This window comes from Larus michahellis, chromosome 7, assembly GCF_964199755.1.
Source record: "Larus michahellis chromosome 7, bLarMic1.1, whole genome shotgun sequence".
Lineage (NCBI taxonomy): Eukaryota > Metazoa > Chordata > Aves > Charadriiformes > Laridae > Larus > Larus michahellis.
This window is the reverse complement of record NC_133902.1, coordinates 4,512,889-4,533,315: the sequence shown is the minus strand read 5'-3', so window position 1 is coordinate 4,533,315 and position 20,427 is coordinate 4,512,889. Positions and strand designations below refer to the sequence as shown.

The window sequence follows — 20,427 nt, the reverse complement described above, 5'->3', positions numbered from 1 at the left end:
AAAACCTGAGCTATTGCAGGATCCACCTCAGGACTCGGAACGGATTTACTCTGCAGCAAGCACACGGGGATCGTTTGTTACTCTCCTCCTTCCACCCCCTTTCCCTGCTTCTATTAGCAAAAGATTCGTCTGGGGCAGGGGGGGTGTTGCCGCTTCAGCCAAGCATTTGAGGCTTCGTGTAAAGCAGTCAGTAGTTGAGGCTTTGGTGCTCTCGTCTAGAGCCTGATCTCTTGTTCATCCAAGTCCTCCAGGAAATGAGAAACATAAGCTGCAGGTATGTTTGTGCGTATACGCAGAGCGCTGCGTTTCTGGAGTGCCTGGAACACGGAGGCCTCTGAAACCCTGCACTCCTCCTCAAAATGGCTGCCAGATGTGTTGGCTCTACTGAATTCCCCGGAGCCTGACACCAGAAATGCTGAGGTTATTACCAGTTTGGTTCTTGCTGTGTTCTTCCTTCAGTCTTCTAGGCACAGTGTTGCAAGAGCGAGTGTGACCCTGGATGGCTGCGGTACCTGCGGAGGTTTTCTGTTGGCACGCTGGCGTGCTCGGGGCAAGGCTCGCTGGGACTCTGTTTAAACAAAGGAAGCGCGTTTGTTTTTACAGCACAAGCTTGGGAGCCTGGGCTGGGATCCTGTGCCATTTCCCCGTGCTAGGAGCAAGATTCTCGAGGAAGACAGCCTCTCCCTTTGCTGCAAAGCACGGCTCTCGCTGGCCAGCAAATACGCATCTTATCCTCTCTGGCTTGTCACTGCTGGAGACTTCTTAAAGCTTAACTTGGATTTGCTTTGATATTTGTCTGTAGGCACAATAAATAGTACAGACACTCCTGAAGTGAACCGCAGTTTGGCTGCCCGTGCTCCTGTAGCTCCTTGGGCCGGGCTTGTAAGCTCCTTGCTAGCGCGGCCACGCTTCTGCTTGATCACCGCGTAACCCAGTCAGTCCCAGCTGCGTCCCCAGTCAGTGGGAAACGGAGCTTCCAGGTCCTGCGATAGCGCATCTATCCGCTGAGCGTTCAGCACGAGAGAGCAGACTTGCTCTGCAGCTGTCTCTAGCATCGGTAGGCAGAACTTTTAAAAGTATGTCTTAGAGCCACGCAGCATGGGAACTGGCTGTTTTTCTGACAGCATGTCCACTTTTCCTGCAACAGTCAGCAGTTTGCTGAAATAACAAATCTCAATGATAAAGAGGTGTTGGAAAGTACTTGAGCTAGTAGTAGGATTTGTAAGGAAAGCGTATCATTTAACATATGCTGCTCTGCCTTTAACTGAGGAAAAGTGTTTCTCAAAATAGTCCTCCTTACTCCTTCATCTAATTTGCTTTGGTTTATTTCTAGAATCAAAATGAGAATGTCATTTCGATGTGATACAGCTTTTATAGTAAGTGCAGATCCACATGAGTAGGATGTAACTTGTGCTTCATAGCCAAGGCAAGCTGTATACGGTGACACTTTTAAGAGTATTTGGGTTGTCTTAAGATAGAAAGTGGTTTCCACCATTAAGTAAGTGTGCCCAGGGATGGAGTAGATGGGAAGCAGTGGGTAGACTTCGTGGCAGCTTGTTCAGTTGGACTCGCACTGCAAATTCAAGGGATGGAAATGCCTAGATATATGACTGCGTTTGCTGAACAGGAATCTGTGTGCTCTAACACGGAGTAATCAAGTTATCGAAGGAGGCATTGGTGTTGGGGCGGAGGTGTGTGTGTTGCGCACAGGTGAATCTTCCATTATCTTTGCTATTCGATTCTACGACTGTCTTCTGAAACCGTGGAGCATGCTGCGTCGTGGAGATGGGATGGGTGTCATGGAACACTAGCTTCTTAGAGGTGTTTTGCTCAGTGGCTGTATGGGGGAGCGAAACCGGGGAGCATCGCCGTAAAGAAAAGGAGGAAGTCCTTGGGAGCGGAACCTGCGGAGCTACCCTGACTCGGGCTGCGTGTACGTGAGAGGAGGCGTTCCACAAATAACAGTAAAGCATTGCTTTGTATTTCTCTTGTAGCAACCCTCCGCTCAGTGAGGAAATGCTGCCTCCGGGGGAGTGGATGTGTCACCGCTGCACTGTCCGCCGCAAGGTAAAGCCTCATAACAGTCACGATCCCTGCCCTTCTGACTGTCCATTTAAATTATACCTTCCTCTCCCCTTAATGTGTGTGTATATATATACCACCAGAGTTGTTCTTTGTGCTCACAGTTGTGAAGTGCTTCGTTAGGAACAGGCTTAAAAAAACTAAGGGGTCTTGATGAGACCCTCCTGGTATTTTTAACTTCTCTAGTAGGAACCACAAAACTGAAGTGCCTGATATGTTCTTGTCAAGCTTGTGCCTTTTAAATTGGTTTTTTTTCCCCCGGCTTCTGGAAAGGAGGGAGAGCTGAGGCACAGAGGGTACCCACGCTCGAGGAGATGAGCTGTCTGCAGGCGAAAGAGGAGTCATGTTAATGCAGCTTTGGCATTGGGTTGTGATTCTGGTTAGTGTGTGTTTTTTAGAAGTGTGACCTCACAGCAGTTGCACATCAGCAGAGGGTGAAATCACAGTGAGTTATGATTTCCTGGGCTGTTGAACAGGATGGGGAGGAGATGGTTGGGCAAGATTGTGGCTTGTCTTTCCCCCCCCCCCCCTTGATGCTTTTTCTCCAGGAAGCTGTCTTGCACAATGTAAACATCTTATTGCTGTGACTACGTAAGACTGCGTAGCAGAGGGTTAGAAACTGCACCAAACTATCTAGCAACTGTTCCCTTGAAGTGACACCCAAAGCAGATTGGAAGAAAACTGTGTACTCAGCCTTTTGTTACTGAAGCGATTGCCTTGTTATGTTTCCAGGGTACTGTTCAGCCATCTGCGGCCTCAATTTTAAAAAATGATAATAAAATAAACAAAAAAGAGAGAAAAGGAAAAAAAAAAAAAAACAACCCAACTTTTCTGTATTAAAAATTGCCTGATAACACTCTGCTCCTTTTACGGTCCATTTTAGTGATGGAGTAGATTGGTTCTTCCTTATTGGTGATGCCGGCGGGCACTGGGGCAGTGCATGTTGCCCGTACTAGGCCATGCAGCGTCCCGTCCTGTTGCAAAATGGATCTCGCGGTGGCCGCAATGTATTGTTTTCCTCTGCTGCAATTCTCCCTGCCCACCTTGTTCAAGATTCCCGTCATCAAGAGATAGCAGAGTGTCGTTTGTATATTGTGCTTATATTCTCAAGCTGACCTTCTCGTTCCGTAATGGGTTTGGATGCGCTGCCAGGGTTAATTGACTGCCTCGACGATGAACGGTCTACCGTGGAGTTTCGCAGTGTTGGCTAGCAAAGTAAACAGAGTTGTCTGATTTGTCAAGTATTTAGGACTAGATGCTGTGAAACGTTGTCCTGATCTGGACCCAAATATGGCTATCCTGAAAGGAGAGAGACGTGCTAATTTTCTGCCCCGTGGTTGGTTCCCTTCAGCTGTTTTGTCATCTGTACGTTAGCTGCAATCAAATTGTTTTTGCTAGGTCAAGGCTTTAATGACTTCACGGGGGAAGTTGTAGTAAGTGGCTCAAGCCTTTTCAGATGCTGTTTGTCTTCGATTGCATATTTGTCAAGGTTGATGTGCTTTGTTTGTGGCCTCCATGATAAGCCTGCCTATTCATGTCGTGCAGAAGCGAGAACAGAAGAAAGAGCTGGGGCAGGTAAATGGATTGGTGGACAAATCTGGGAAAAGGACCACCTCCCCCACCAGTGACGCAGACCTGTTGGACAGGTCTAGCAGCAGCATCAGGGCTAATGCGCATGCCAGGATCTTGGAAAGGAGAGCAAGCCGGCCTGGCACTCCCACATCCAATGCCAGCACGGAGACCCCCAACTCAGAACAGAATGATGTCGATGAGGACATAATTGACGTGGATGATGACTCTGCCATTGCAGAAATGGACTGTGGGCAGCCCCAGCTGAAGCGACCCTTTGAGCTTCTTATTGCTGCTGCCATGGAAAGGAACCCAACGCAGTTCCAGTTGCCGAATGAACTGACCTGCACCACAGCACTTCCAGGTGAGCGATGGCTTGTCTAGTGTTGGTGAAGGTGTCTGCGGTTGCATCCTGCTGCCATCTTACCTGTCTTCCCTCTTGACTCCTTGGTGGTTGTGGCTCCGGTGATGCTCACTGGTGAAAACAGAAGTACCGCTGGGCCACCTCCAGGTGTCCCAACAGCAGATGGCCTTTCAGATGTGAGCTGTGGGGACACTGCTACTGCACACTACACACCTCTGTCAGTACCTGTGATAGAGGCTTGCTGTTGTCACCATAGTCTAGATCTCCAATCTGAAGAGAAAAAAAAAATCCAGTTGACAAAAGACTTGATTTTGATTTACGATATGATAATCTCTTAACAAAGCAATGACTTCATGTATAGAATGTCATTGAAATGATTAAGTATAAAAGATACCTGCCTTTAAAGACAGTCTTTGTCACTTAAGGCTAGATTCAGTGGTTGATAAGGGTTCCCTAAGCAGCTTTTTTGCCTTTTCTGTTTGCCTCTGCCTGAGATGATTGTGTGTATCTACTAGAAAGCAAATCTCTGCTATGTGGGTAACCCAAAGCCTTTTAAAATTTACTTTCAGGTACTAGTAAGAGGAGGAGAAAGGAAGAAACCACAGGAAAGAATGTCAAGAAAGCACAACACGAGTTAGACCACAATGGTTTGGTTCCCTTGCCGGTGAAAGTCTGCTTCACGTGCAACAGGTACTTGGCTCTTCCAGGGAAGCTGTTCGGTGTAGCTGCACCCTTCACAGGAGCAAAGTTCTTGCTGAAAAAAGTAGATGACCTGTTCCCTTTCCCATTCTCTTTCATTACTTGCTTACAAGCCCCTAAACAAATGGGGGAATAATCATCTTTGCTAAATAGCAGATGTTTAACCATGGCGAGTGTAGGTGTGCCTTCTGTAGCCCTGCTTGGCTGTAAAGGCTTTTAAAATGTGGCCTGAAGAGAATGAGCCAACTTGTCTTCAGTATTTGTCTACTAAGAAAAATTCTAAAGTGATGGTGATTTAGAAAATGGAGATGGTCCTTTGTTGACGGTTCGTGAAGGAAGTATGTGAGGAGGTGACCTTTAGGAAACAGAAATCTACTGAGAGATGTAAGCCCGAGGCAAATAGGAATATTGTGCTGAAATAGTAAATCTGAAAACTACTACGAAACACTGCTGTTTCTCATAACTGCATAAAAAATGCACAGATAAATCCCAATTCAAAATGTCAGTGAAAACAAAAAACTTTATTTCAGGAACCCAGCCAGAGTGAGTATCTGGACGTGGGCTGGAGACTCAGGTGGGCTTTTGGGAAGAAGAGGTCGTGACTTTGTCATAGATTGAAGACTTCTTTAAAGCCTGGGGAATTGGATGTAGTGGCTTTCTGGAGTTCGAGACTTGTTCTGAGAACATCCTGTTGAAGTAGATGTGCCAACTTCACACAAGACTCATCTGAGGAAAATTATAAGAACCTAAATCTGAGATTACCTTTTGATCTCTGAATTTTGCTGTAAACGAAGACACTCAGAACTAATGCACAAGGTCAACTTGAAAAATGGCTTACACGAATCTGACAGGTGCTTACAGCTTTCCAGCAGCGGCATCTCTTCCTGCGAGAGGACCTGTTTTGCACTGAGGAACCCTCGTGTGCATGGGCAAGTCCTTTTGCCTTGAGTTTGGTCTCGCAGAAGGTCCATACAGATCGGGTTACAAATCTGAAGCCTAATTTTAGATGCGAGTAATGTAGTGTAGGGGAATTGGAAAAGATAAGCTGAAGTGGTTAGCCGAGCTTGCCGGCGTCTTTGGTTTATATCCTGTATTCTGTGTGGGAAATAAGATATGGCGCTCTCTTTGCAGGAGCTGCAGAGTGGCACCTCTAATCCAGTGTGATTATTGCCCGCTCCTGTTCCACATGGATTGTCTGGAGCCACCGCTTACTGCCATGCCGCTGGGTAGATGGATGTGCCCAAATCACATAGAACACGTGGTGGTAAGCAGGACTATGATTGCAGTATGGTAACCGGATGCTGGAGTGGAACCTGGCAGGTCCATTAAAGGACAAAGTACAACAAATGTAAAACAGCTTCTGAGCTCTTATTGCTCCATGTAACGCTTGTAAAGCTCCTGCTGCAAGCAACGCGCTCTCCAAAGGAATATGATGCTGCTGTCTGCAATAAAATATAAAGATGGGAGAACTCCTTGCTGTAACTGAAGCTGACAGCTCAGACTGTGGCTCCCTCACAGCGTGTCTAGTTTTCGGACTGGACTCCTTAAGATCTAGATGAGCTTCCAGAACTGTGATACAAAGCAGCACAGTGCTACAAATAGGGGAAGTGATTCTTTGCATGCTTAACCCAAAAAACTTTGATTCCAAGAGGGAGTTTTCATTTGTGGAAAAGCAGTGTGCTTGAGACTTAAATACTCGGGAAACAGGGGGCTGGAACAAAGGGCCTGTCCCCAGACAAACTGCTTCTGAGAGCATTGATGCTGCTTAGTTGGCCTCTAAATGCTTTTGTATTCATCTCCAGCAATGTGCCCTTTAACAGAAATGGTTAGTGCTGCAGGAAACAAATAGTCTAAAGCTGAGCTGATGCTGTACTGCCAGTGCTACGAGGCGTTATGAAAGTCTTAGGGTACATTAGAGTGACCTGCAGATCCCTAACTCCTGTGGCATTATCTGATCACCCAGCTGAACCAGAAGAACTTGACCCTGAGTAATCGGTGCCGAGTATTTGACCGGTTCCAGGACACCATATCTCAGCACGTTGTCAAAGTGGATTTCTTAAACCGAATCCATAAGAAACATCCTCCGAATCGCAGAGTTCTTCAATCAGTAAAGAGAAAAGGTTTGAAGGTATGTGTCAACAAGTAGGTGTCGGTGAAACTTCGCTTATGTATTCTAGTTTGGAAGGGAAACCACCACGGCCCGTAGGCATAGCCTCTTGGGGCAGGAGGAAGAGGGTGGGGTCTGAATGAATGTGTTGGTGAGAGGTCTGGGAGTCAGCAGTTACTTTTCACTATTTAAGAAGCTCTTTTTCCACCAATCATAACGCTCAGCTATTACAAGTAAGCCTTTAAATCTAGCACACGCGTAGAAAATACAACACAAAACCTCCTGAAGGTTGGCCCTGCGGACAGAACTGGGGCTGCTGCATGTTCTGTGTTAAACCCCAAAGAGTATTTGCTGGCAGAATGCCTGAAAAATGCCAAACAGGTTTCCCACTTGGCTTTTTGTGCATGACTTCTTTTATGCTTTAGCCGCCACGTTGTACTGAAGTCATGCCTGACCTAAGGGAATAAAACCTATTAATTTCAGCCTAGCTGCATCAATTTAAAGTACTCGGTCCTTGAAACTTTTAATGTATTGTCTGCAGGGTTCCTTTGGGTCAGAAAGCAGCAAACACGAAGCGTAGTGCTGGTTAGGCACTTTAACTAGTCATTCTTGAGTAATTTTTCTCATGTGTGATCTTCTTTCTCTACAATGTAGGTTCCTGATGCTATAAAGTCCCAATACCGGCTTCCACCCCCGTTACTTGCGCCTGCGGCAATTAGAGATGGCGAGCTGATCTGTAACGGGATCCCTGAGGAACCCTTGCAGAAGCACCTTTTGAACACTGAGCACTTAGCCAGCCAGACAGAACAACAGGAGGTAAATGAAGTCAAATGCTTGGACTCTGTGTCTGTAGTTGCTTTGGTACAAAGATCCTCTTCCATTTCAGTCATGATCAGAGCAGTTGTCTAGGAAACCAGTCTCAAAATCATGTCTGAAGGTGATAGCATGTCTTGTCTTTGACACCCTTGCCCATTAAAACTTCATTTTGGCTTTCCAGGTGAAACGTAAAACTCTTCATTTGACACTTTGAGGAAGTGGTGAAATACTCTTCTGGCCTTAAGAGTGGCATCGAGGGCTTTCTGTGTAGATGTCATTTTTATTTCCTGGCTGAGGGAAAATACTTTGCACTTTGATTATGTAAGGCTCTGACACGCTTATTTCTGTGTTAACGTCACATTTCTGGGCTGCTTGGACTTTTAGAATTGGACTTTAAAAATCAAGGTCAAATGAGCGTTTAAATCTTTTATGAAACTTCTTGCCAGATTCCACAACGTGAGGTCATGTTGCTTTGCAATCAGTGGTGGAGTCTTTCTGTTAGCTCAGGTGGGGTTTTTCTACGTGCCAGGTGCACGTTCACCATGGAGCTTAAACCTTTGAATAAATCTTTTGGTAATCCTCTACCTTGTGTAAAAGAAAAAGTGCTCCACCCCAGCTTTGGCTAGTGACTCCCTATAGCTTCAGGTAGATCAGCATGTCTTCCCAGCGTGCTACACAGTAAGCTGGAGGATTGTGTTTGGGGAGAAGCCCGTATCGGTGAAAAATGTGTTTGTAACTAGCTGGAGAGTTGCAACACTTAGCAGGTGAAGAGAAGGAAAAGTTTGAGGGTGAGGAAATGCATCTGCTGCCTTCTCCCTCCTTTAATCTCAGCTCCTCTGTGTACTGTCCCGAGCACAGAGATAAACAGTACCTCATTTTGGTTGTGCTTTTGTGCTTTTTGGACAAGGTTTTCTCCTGATTCTAGATGAGCATCAGAGCAGACGCTGTAGTTCCAGGCTGCATCTGAGCGGTCAGCAGCACGGTGAGGCAGCTGCATTTCTTCCAGCTGGGTGGTAACGATGGAGTAACTGTTGAGGTTTGGAGCACTGTCTGTCTGCGGAGCTAACCTGCACCTTTTTCTTCCTCCCAGTGGCTCTGTAGTGTTGTTGCGCTCCAGTGCAGCATATTGAAACATTTATCTGCTAAGCAGATGACTTCGCTTTGGGACTCTGAACAAACAGAGAAGGCTGATATTAAGCCTGTTATTGTGGCAGACGGCTCACTCACCAACCCTTACCAGGCAGCTGACAAGGCACCCACACCTTCCCTCTATTCCATGTCATCCTGCACCTCAGGGATTACCACCCAGAATTCCTTGAGCTCCTCGCAATCCCAGCAGACGTTGTCACAGGAAGATGTCAACTGCAGCTCTTGTATAGATAAATCCAAGAAGGTGTCTTCTTGCGGGACTTCAAATGGGCCAACAGCCTCTGACATTAAAGTAAATGGTCCTCATTTCTATGGCGTTTCGTCCGAATCTTCAGCACAGTTGACTGACTCCCAGAGGCTAATCGCATCTGGTAACACAATACCTGTTTTGTCTCATCGGCAAACGTGGCCTCGGCCCCTCACGCCCCCAGCGACTTGTGGACTTCTGAATCACACCATTGGAACCATTGTCAAAACGGAGAACGTAGCAGGACCCGTTTCTTGTGCACAAAGGGGATCTGTGCCGGTCACAAGTATGCCTACGTCCATATCGAGCTCCTGTGCCAGCCTGGAGACCACCAGCACTTTGCAAAGAAAGAATGTGCAGACACAGATAGGACCGCCGCTGACGGCAGACCTGCGATCGATGGGCTCCCCTCTGACGGCCACGAGGGCTCTCACCCCTCCGCAGGCTGCAGGAGATGGGATCTCTGCTGTCGGGTCCACCAACAGATTCTGTTCACCAGCACCACCTTCAGGTACGTGCCGAACAGCTGATCTTGGCCCCGGGGCTGAGAAAGTCGTCGGTCTAAATGTTATTCTGAACCTCAGGGCTGCAGCAATGTGCCCTCCTTTAACTGGGGCTTGGGTTCTCTGTGGAGAGCCGGGAGAATTTTCTCAAGCCTTCTCTGTCTTAGGTCCCTTCATGGGAGCCACGGGATGTGTTTTTGCTGGCTGCGTATACCCGAGAGGGGAGCTCTGTCCTGAGAAGCAGGATTGTAGACCAGTTTAATTCTGGAAAGCAACAGTAGTTTTACATTAGAAGTCTTCAGCTGTGCGGCCTTGATGTTGGAGAAACGTGGACTTGGGAAGCTGTGGTCTGTTTAGTATCTGCTACTCTATAATACAGGGTAGTTAGGGATCGGATGTACCATCTCCGTCCTGAGTTGTACACAGAAACCTGGCTGTTGAAGTGCACGTACCCATGCTTCAGTATAAAAACGTCCAGGCAAAGATCTTGATAGCTGAAAGGCAGAGTTATTGCCCGTAACTCAAATTTGGCTGGAGTAAGCTTTCACTTAAAGCGGTCTCTTTCCCTTCCCTTTCCCCACACTGGCTCAACACTCAAACTAGTAAAAACCCTTTGCACAGGTTGGGTTTGAAGCAGTCGCTGAAGAGCGTGCGGCAGAGCTGTCTGTCACTTCTGCAGTTCCTAGCTGCTCAGTGGCAGGCTTGCGTGGAGCGGCCGGGAGCTGGTGATTGCAAGCAACAGAAGCAATCTCTTCTTACTCATTAAGGAATTTTAAAAAGAATAATATCTTCTGAGCTTTACCTCGCATTCGGAAGCAGTGCCCGGAGTACTTGGCCTCCTTTTTTATTGCTGAACAAACTTGGTTACTCTGAGCCTGCTGTTTTGACTGTGCCCTGCTTAGAAACGCAAGGCTGGGAGAAGTTTTGGTAGAGGAAATGAGACCGTACTATAGAAAACTTCTTGCTTGTGGTTTGAAGAACGCTGCAAACCCTACAGAATTTTGCAGTTACTTCAGATGTTAAGTAATTGCTTCTGGTGCAAAGCTTGCTTTCTACAAAACGCAGATTAAAACGTCATTTTGGTGCAGCGTCTCTTAGGAAAGGCGTAAATATTTAGATTTTCCATATAACACGATGCATATATATATTTATAACAAATCTTAAATTATGGTGTGCAGATTTTATTGCTGAATACAAAAATACAAATCATTCCTGATCTCTTTATGCCATAAATTTCAGGCTTAGAGTAGTTCTAAGCAAAGCAACTCAAGAAGAGCTCGTATCACCAACGATTAAAGGGATTTTGTTTCCTGCCATTTGCCATTGCTTCTTTCCGCTGCACGGTCGCCACCGAAGCAGTAGGATTTTATTTTGTAAATAATAAAATCTGGTTATGACTCTCACATTCTTACTAGACAGTGAAGCACACTCCAGACTTGATAGTTGTGCAGAAATAAAAATTGTACTTTTTGTGCGTGTTCAGACCTAGACAAGCTACTTGGGAAATGTCTCAAGGTTTAGTGAGATTTTCAAGCTTCTGGGGACTTGGTGCTCATCTTCCCAGTCTCTGCAGGACGTGGCTTAAACTCTGTCATTGCTGCTGCTTCAGACAGGGAGTAGGAGCTTAAATGTACAGGTCCACAAGTGGAGGTGAGAGGGGGAAGCTGGCAGTTGGCTCTGTGTTGGAGGCACACACTAGTCCTTCTGTGAGGAGAAAAAAGCTAATGGCCTCTAATTCAGGCCTTTTTCAAAGCATGACTATGAGCAAAATTAGTCATTCCGAGCAGCTTGGAAGCGAAGTGCAGCCGGAGGGCTGGGTGCATGGCTCGCGAACGTCACAGTGACATATCTTCTCTGCACCATCTTTCTCTGTAGATGGTAAGGTCAGTCCCAGCACCTTATCCATAGGAAGCGCTTTAACTCTACCCTCATCACTCACTTCAAACTCCACAGCTATGTTGGACCTCACCAGTTCCCTGAAAGCATTTATGGATGGCGGTGAGTATTTAGTTCGTTATCCGTCTCTCCTAGCCCTGTGTGTTTGCTTCCCTAGGGCATTCGGTCTCTGCTTGAGGAAATGTTCCAGAGATAAAGAAGGGTTGCAGTCAGGTGAGGGCGGGGTTGGGTATATATTACCTTAAATATGTCACATGCTTCCCTACTGGTAGTGTTGCCAAGGCAGCAAGGCCGATGAAGTGCTTCTGCCTGAAGCTTTTCTGGGGAATGATCACAAAGCTGTTGCACGGGCTGCTTTCCAGGTGGAATTCACATGCAGAAACATGCAGCCCTGCCATGTTGTGGTGCTAGCTGCAATCCAGAGCTGCTCCCGACGGGCATAAAATCCCGCAACCATAGATCTTGCAGTCGAGCAGTCACCTGAGTGGTGATGCTCTAATGGGTCAGTTAATTTTCTGATTTATTCCTGCTTCTGTCAGTCTTCTCCTAGACTGGCCCATTTTTTATTTTCCTTTTGTTGCACTTGGCAAAAAAATGCCAAACCTTAGCGGAGTGGCTTCAGGAGGAGGAGATTACTGAACAGCAACCATCGCTAGCATAGCGAGGCTGTTGCCAGAGACTACTTCTACATCTGAAGAACAGCCTTTCTGGCGTTGCCAGTGTGACCCCTCTTCCCTTAGGTGAACCCCGGCTGCTCAGCCTACCGCTCTGCTATCGGGAAAGGCCGTTATAGCTCTGCTTCTTCTGCTTGCTGTTTTAACTGTCATTGATGTGGAGAAAGCTCTTGGAAGAAGAGGTTAGCCAGCCTGCTTGCTGCCAGAAGGCAGACCTCTGTACGGCTTTACAGATATAAATACTTCAGAGCTATCAGCAACGGATCTGCTTTAAAGCTGGTTAATAATATTGTCTGAAATGCCCTGTTTGGTTTAATTGACCCTGCTACGAAAGCGCGCGACTCAAGAATGAACCTGTATCAGCTTCAAAGGTGGTTGCAGCTTTCCTCTGTGAAGTAGGGCTAGGCTTTCTAACTAAATAATGGAGCTTCACAAGAACGACCCAACCCGCTGCCCAGAGGGGCGCGACATCCGCCTCCGCAAACCTGTTTATTCTGAACCAAAACAGATTTTCAACTTTTATCGGTCCTTGTTCCCCTAAATTTCTGCTTCCTGCCTCAGCTGTAGCTCTCTGGCCATCGCTGGCACTCTCCTCGCGCACTGCTCACGGGAGATAAGAAGTAATAGATCACCTACGTGTAAGAGTCTTGGCATTACAAAACTTGTCAAGTCTTCGCTGTTGAAGCAAATGGCAAGTTTGAAAGTGGGACAGTTAAATCCACTGCAGCTCAGATTGCACCCTTTCCATGAATAACTTACTAATTGCTTTTTGTTTATTAACAGAGATTGAGATAAATATGCTGGATGAGCAGCTGATCAAGTTTCTGGCCTTGCAGAGAATACATCAGCTCTTTCCTTCCAAAGCTCAGTCTCTAGCGAGCAGTGTCAGTTCCCATCAGCCATCTCCTGTGGGAAACCACATTGAAGGTAAGAGCAGCCCTAGAATAGTTGGTTTGTGTTGAGCTTTTTGGCACTCCCTTGCCTATTCATTGAAGGAGATCTCCCTCTTCTTCTGGTATCTGTCTGATGCTGCCTTTCACGTTTCTTTCCTCTCATCCCCTGCTCTGGATATCCACTGGCCAGAAACTCCTTCAGGTCCCTCTGCTTAATTATTTACAAATTACGGCAATGAAAACACCTTCAGTAACTTCTGATTTTTCTGCTGGAAATCTTTAGTGAAGTTGTGTTTTATTCATCTTAGAAATTAGCAAGAGATGGGAAGGTTCAGCTGCTGTTGTTTTTTCCCCTCACCTTTGAGATGGGCAAGAGAAATACGTGAATTCCTGCTCTCTCTTTCTGGAGAAGTTGCTTGTGAGACGAACAGGAGGAGCTGGGGCACAGAATTTGTGTGTGGCATTGTCATTGCCCTCTCAGAACAATGTCACTGTCGAGCTGAAACACTAAATGCAAATAATGGAAAACCACTTGTGCTTCTGTTGGAAATCTCCAGATTCCCGAGTTCAGCATTGGCTTTGTTTATGGTCACTGATACTGGCATGCTAACACCTAAAGCTGCAGGGGGAACGTGGCTTCGTGATCCTCTGCGTGCGGCCAGTCCATTTAACCTGCTTTCAAGCACTGACTGGGCAACCTTGTTGTGAGAGCAGTTGTCTGCTCCCCCTCTGCTAGGCCTGGGGGTAAATATCCACGATAAGATCTTTGGAAGTCTGCTAGCAGTCAGTAACCTTCCTCTGAAGCTCTGTGCTTGCCTGCTCGCTTGCTGCTGTAGCATCGCAGCATTCTCTAAATGCTTTGTCAATCTTCTTTTGAACCCTGCTGTAGGACACAGCACCAGGCCGTGATACGAGCTGCGTTCCTGTGCTGCTCGTAACAGACGAGTTCTGGAAATTCTTCAGCAGCCTGCCTTTCAAAAGGCAGATAGATGCTGTCTTAACCCATCACCCTTTTTGGGCAGAAACGATGCATCAGGCTGACTGTTTAGCATTGCTGGTGAAATATTAGATCCAAAACCTTCAGTGAGCCCTGTTGAGCCAGCAGAGCCAGACAGCTGAAAGGGCTTGTGCTGGGCGGAGGTGGGAACTTGCACGTTTCAGTGCTGCACGTCCAGTGGTGACACTCAATGTGGCCAATGTTCTTGACATAGGTGACTCTGCAAACAGTCTCTTGTAATCTCACGTTCTGTTCTTCAATTTCACACTGTCGGTGTAAAAAACTGTCATGCGGATGTAGTTCCAGGAGGGGCCTAAACTCTGCTTGTAAGGGGCTTATCTCCAAAAGACAGCTGCTGAAATCCTGGCTAGGTTGCGTGGTCCGGAGTTTGATATCTGTTCCGCAGGAGATGGTTTTCTGTCCAGTTCATGTGGGCGTGTGAGACTGTGATTTGAACTCAGCTGCCAGGGAGCTGCTCTGGAGGCTCAGGCCCTGACCGGCCCTTGTCGAGCGTGCCAGGGACCGACCTGAGGGTAACGGAGTCCACCCGGTAAATCAGCCTGTCCTGGACACTGGGCTGGTCCCTGGACGAGCCCCGTCTGTTCAACCCGTGTGTTTTTCCTCCAGTTCCACTACAAGTGAAATCGCAGCTGTTAATTTGGTGACATTCACCAGCACCAAATTTTTTTAAGTGGCACTGTGACAGCAAGACTCAGCTCTTTGATTACCCAAAGTGGAAGAGATTAAGAAAGAAGCTAGTGGTAGGAGGCTTGCGTTTTCCTCAGTGTGGCTCCATTGTGCACGCTCGGTATTAACGTTCCCCCAATTGCATGGCTTCTGTGGGTTACTAGAGAGAGCAATTTTCCCTGATGACTGGCAAAAAGATGTTTAATGCACAAACGTCCTAGAGGGTTGGGAATTGGAGTTTAGGCCAAAGCTGACTGGATCTGTGCTTTCTGGAGAGTCCAGCGCTGGGAACACTGGGGTCAAGCAGCCTTCACAGCTGATAACATTGTTCAAGTAATTTCTCTTTATCTTGCAGCGCAAAGAAAGGAAGTGCAAGCCCGGGCGGTGTTCTATCCTCTGATGGGCTTAGGGGGTGCAGTCAATATGTGCTATCGAACCCTCTACATCGGGACAGGTGAGTAGCATTTTCCTGCCCTGACCTTTCAGAATCAGGGTGGTTCTCCCTGACCTTCCCTGAGTGTTTGCCAAGTGGCTGTTGAAGAAAACAGACCCATTGCGGCCGCTTGTGCTGGGGTTCTTCGCTACGGAGAAACGTGGGAATTCTCCGTCCACTTGAATCTTGGTGGGGTTGCGCTTTTGGAATCTGGCTGGTGTCCAAATTAGTAGTGGAATGGCTCTCCTGGAGATTAACGCCTGACTGGTGGAGAGAAGACTTAAGGTTTGCTTGCAGGTTTTGTCTCTTTCTGCTTAGATTCTTCTGGATAGACCCAGTAACTGTGAAATGCTCTTCAGCCTTCGTGGAGCTGCTAGCCTTCCCTTCCCCCACTGAAACTTTGTTCGGTGGCTTATCGCAGCATTATTCATGCAGTCCTGGGAGCTCGGACAAAGGCAGTTGCTCCCCTGTTGTTTTGCTAATTGAAGTTTAATTCTGTCTGTTGTTCTTTGCTGCCTGACAGGGGTGGTTTTTTGTTGTTGTTTTTTGGGGTTTTTTTTTTTCTGAAACGAACTGAGCCTGTTTTGTCCTCCCGATTGACAGGAGCTGATATGGATGTGTGCCTTACAAGCTATGGTCACTGTAACTATGTGTCTGGCAAACACGCCTGCATATTCTACGATGAGGTGAGTGCCTGAGTCGATTGGGTTTGGGTTTTTTTTCATTTTTATTTTTATTATTTGGCACGCATGGCAGTGGGAGCTGGAGATGCAGGCAGCAGGTTGTCTTTGTGTGGTGCTCCTTTGTGGACTACAAAGTAAGAGCCAGGGCTGTGAATGGTTTCACTCCAGTGAAGGCTGCGTCAGCGTTTTCTGTCATAGCCCTTTCTGAAGCACAGAGCTCTGCCAGCGTGATCTCTCTGAGCTAACTGCCTGTGCACAAAGACTGACCACAAGTAAGCACCGTCACTGCTGGTGTCTGGGGAAAGAAAAAGTCATAGGAACGGTTTGATACTTTCTGATCCAGCTGCGTTCTTAATAAAAGCTAAACTTTACGTGTCTACATGGAACCTCAGCTGGAACAAACCAGGCAACTGCTCTGAGTCTCTTGCTTTCAGGTGTGATGGTGATGCAAAGTGTTCGTGCCCATCAGCAGTACACCGTATAAATTATTTATTTAACTAAAATTTCCGTTAAGCTCTCAGCATAAACAGAGGTCTGCAGTTGCTTCTTAACTATAGTCCAGAGATTAGTTTGTTCTTGAAGTAAATAGACTGCCGGGTCTGGTAATAAAAGCACCGCTGGAGATGTCTCTTAGCATGGAAACAGTCTTTGAAGCAAGGTAGTCTTTTATATCACCATTTGTCAACCAGCTACCGAGCAGGATCCAGGATTAACCCACAGCCGGCTTTAGCCATTCCACCAGTGCACGACAAGCTACAGAACACAGTCGGTAATGGGATCCAGACCTTAAATCTGTGTTGAAGCATCTCCTCACAGTGGTCAGTCCTAAATCAGGCTCTAGGCACTGAACTTCTTCCGTACTCCACAAGGCCTCCTACGGCTGTGGTCGCTCTAGAGGAAGAATTCCCCCTCCTTAGCTCTGTCTGCCGTTTTCTGCTTCTGGCCGTTGGCAGCTCACGCCAGGCCTTGGCCTCTGCAGTTTACCAGGTTACTGGAAAACTCACTCCCCTCTGCATGGGGAGTTCTTATAACTTGATTAAAGCTCTCTAGTCCCTGGGGGACAAGGTCTTCAGCCCTCAGATGGTTCCTGTGAGCTAACCTGAAATCTCCTCCACTCTGTCAACATCCTCTGCAAAGCTCAGTTAAGCGTGATGCTGCTTGTGTAATGCTGTAATGTCACGGTAACGTCTCCTGGCATTTCAGCGTCTGCAAAAGGCCTGTAAATCCCAGACTGTCTCTATCTTGCGGCTGCTGCAGCACGCTGGCATCCCTTGCTGTCTTGCGGCTGCTTTCTAAAGCACGTCTCTTCCCTGCTAGGCACAGGTCTCTGGGCCAAGTTTGCATCTATTGTGCCTGTGAAAATGGTGTGGTCGCTTTGTGAGAATCGGCTTGAATCCCTGTTTCCGTAAGATCTGTTGATCCAAGTGCAGTAGGTAAAAAACCACTTCTCCTCAGAGCTGCTTTGGCCCTCTTTCCCTGGCGGGAAGCATTCTGGGAAGCAGCGCTTGCTGGAAAGCCGGCTGTTCTGTGAGCATGAGCCATGCACGAGGTTCAGGTTGGTGGTCTCTCAAGCTGGAGGATATTTTAACTGTTCTTATTTAACCATCAACAGCAGTGGGAGAGAGAGGCATTGTGTTTCAGTGCTCCGAAGGGGTATATCAGCACAAGCCTTTCTGGCTTTGATGTCTCAGTTCCCTCCTCTTCCCTTTTTTCAGAATACGAAACATTACGAGCTGTTGAACTACAGTGAGCATGGGACGACCGTGGACAACGTTCTGTATTCGTGTGACTTCTCGGAGAAGATGACGCCCACTCCTCCCAGCAGTATTGTTGCCAAAGTGCAGAGTGTGATAAGTGAGTGTTGAGACAGCGCCAGCCCCGCGTACCACCACAGGGAGCTATTAGAGGGGGACAGGAGCGGGTGCAAATCGATTCCTTGTTGGTGCCCCTTGTTCTGTAGCGGCTGGTGCACCTCTTGCAAAAAGGGGGAGCCTCTCCGCAGGCCCCAGCCTGGGTTACACAAGATGGTCCTCCACGGAGTGCTCCGCTGTGAACCCCACTCCTGCCTCCGGCACTGGAGTTAACCAAGCTCCAGGTCCCTGCCTGACATCGGTTCTGGCAAGCCGCTGGTTGGGAGCTGGACCGAGGGCTTTCCTCATGCGTGTCCTCCTCTCCCGGGCTGCGAGTACAGGATCTGGGCTGTGCTACAGGCACCATCCCATCCCCGCACGGCTTATTCCTGCTTTCCACCTGACTGGCTTCCTCTTTTCTTTTTCTTTTTTTTCTTTTTTTTTTTTTTTTTGGGCTGCCGAAATAGATATGTAAATAAATGCCTCTACCTCTCCGGGGCTGCGGGGAGATTCCAGTTTCCCTTTTATCAGCCGCTCACTGCAGACAACTGAAATGCCTTGTGGCTGGAGGATCTTACCCCTGAGGCACCTCAGCGGTAGCCCTTCTTGATGAAAACAAGTTGCCGCTGGCCTGCCTGAATCTTACATGTCTTTTCTTTTCCAGAACGACATAAAAGCAGAAAACAGGAAGAGGAGCCGCATGAAGAAGCCGCTGTGATGAATTCGCAGGCACAAGGGCAACATCGGAAGCCCTGTAACTGCAAAGCCAGCAGCTCCAGCTTAATCGGGGGCAGCGGGGCTGGCTGGGAGGGGACAGCCCTGCTCCACCACGGCAGTTACATCAAGCTGGGCTGCCTGCAGTTTGTTTTCAGCATTACCGAATTTGCGACCAAACAGCCCAAGGGGGACACTGCCTTAGTACAAGACATGGACTTGGAGGAGAAGCTTTCTCTGAAACCCCACCAGGTGCCCGTGCTGCGGTCCAACTCCGTTCCCTAGGAATTTTAGGAAGAGAACTTTGGAGTAAGGAAAACGCCCTCAGACTCTTGCAATGCAAAAATGTACAAACCGAGGTGGGATTTTCTATGTCGGCCCAGAGACTGTTCACACGCCGTTTGCATGAAATGAAGAACGTTTAACTTTTTTTAATTTTTCTTTTTTGCTCAAGTTTTAGGGGCATTTGCACATATATTTGTACTATACATTTCATTTTAAAAGGAAAACTGCAGTGAGAGCAAGACGCGTCAGAGCGAGGGGCGACCGCTGTCTGACTCGAGGACTCTCTCTGACAGATAGTTCCCATGCAGTTGTAAAATAATCAGAAACTTGTTCTATTTTGTGCCAGTGACAATAGTTTTATATTAAAAGAGAAATACAGTTTTCATACAGCAAATCTATACAATATCATTGTTTTATTTAATGTAAAGAAGCGCTCTTCTTCCCACAGTTATTTTTCCCATCCCTCCCTGCTATGGTTGCACTACAAGTAGCTACTGTGTATTATGGGCAGTGAGAAATGAGTTCTTTTCCTGGTGTCCATCCTATTTTTATTTCAAATAAGGAAAAGTGTTGGATTCTGTGTAAATACATCAGTGATGGCATTTTTCAATGTTTTAAAGCTGTGTACAGTGCTACATGTGGTATGACGTTCCTCAAATTGTCTATTGTAGCAGATCGTTTGTCGTAACCTGTCTGTCTCTTTTGTTTATATGCCACCTCCCCGCAGCAGAACAGCTAGTTCCACTGTACATAGTAATTGTAACGTTTTAGACTTTACAGAAACTTTCCTGTATTCTGTATATAAAAAAAAAATACTTCACATTCTGTTTTCTGACTGTCTGTCTCAACTCTTGTCACCACAACCTGGAGATTCCCCAGCATGTCTGACCTGCACAAGAGGAGCCCGAGCTGTGGGAAGGGGCTGTGCCTGGATGGAGGGATTGCGGGAGGATGCCGGTGGTCCGGGATCACGGAATCGTCAAGGTTGGGAGGGACCTTTAAGATCACTGAGTCCAACCATCAGCCTGACACTGCCAAGTCCACCACTAAATACCTCCATGCGTGGTGATTCCACCACTTCCCTGGGCAGCCTGTTCCAATGCTTGACAACCCTTTCGGTGTAGAAATTTTTCCTAATATCCATCCTAAACCTCCCCTGGTGCTACTTGAGGCCATTTCCTCTTGTCGTCTTGCTTGTTACATGGGAGAAGAGAGCGAGATCCCCCTTGCTACGCCCTCTTTTCAGGTAGTTGTAGAAAGGGATAAGGTCCCCCCTCAGCCCCCTTTTCTCCAGGCTGAACACCCCCAGCTCCCTCAGCTGCTCCTCACCAGGCTTGTGCTTGACCCCTCACCAGCTCTGTTGCCCTTCTCTGGACCCACTCCAGCCCCTCAATGTCTTTCTTGTCGTGAGGGACCCAGAACTGAACACAAGGGACTGGAAGGTCATAGAATGGGTTGTAAGGGACCTTTGAAGGCCATCTGGTCCAACCTCCCTGTGACGAGCAGGGCCATCTTCAACTCAGATCAGGACCAACCTGACCTTGAGTGTTTCCAGGGATGGGGCATCTACAAGAGAGGTGGGGTCTGCGTCCAGGGGTCACAGTGTGCACCCCTCGCCCTCTCCCTGGGGGCATCGTGCTGTGCGTCAGCCACCTCTCTGGGTGCCCAGGGCTTGCCGCACGGGAGGCAGGTCGCGGTGTGGAGGCAGGGGGCTGCGCTGACCGACGCCGCCTCCTCTCCCCGTCTCTCCTCCCGCCCCGGGGCCCCGAATCCATCATG

General features: G+C 47.7%; 1 protein-coding gene across 4 annotated transcripts in view; it reads left to right on the top strand.

Moving 5' to 3' along the window:
* The window catches only part of PHF12 (PHD finger protein 12), a 32,478-nt gene extending 13,000 nt beyond the window's left edge, over positions 1-19,478 (top strand). The window contains exons 3-15 of one of the 4 annotated variants that reach the window (XM_074594391.1): positions 1,995-2,067; positions 3,628-4,015; positions 4,585-4,705; positions 5,846-5,978; positions 6,678-6,842; positions 7,476-7,637; positions 8,728-9,544; positions 11,412-11,534; positions 12,890-13,033; positions 15,039-15,137; positions 15,720-15,802; positions 17,515-17,653; positions 18,314-19,478. In XM_074594391.1, coding sequence (XP_074450492.1) covers positions 1,995-2,067; positions 3,628-4,015; positions 4,585-4,705; positions 5,846-5,978; positions 6,678-6,842; positions 7,476-7,637; positions 8,728-9,544; positions 11,412-11,534; positions 12,890-13,033; positions 15,039-15,137; positions 15,720-15,802; positions 17,515-17,653; positions 18,314-18,648 — 2,782 coding nt within the window. In that variant the 3' untranslated portion in view covers positions 18,649-19,478. The other 3 variants (XM_074594393.1, XM_074594392.1, XM_074594394.1) reach the window with 3 other exon arrangements.
* Positions 19,479-20,427: the final 949 nt, after the last annotated feature.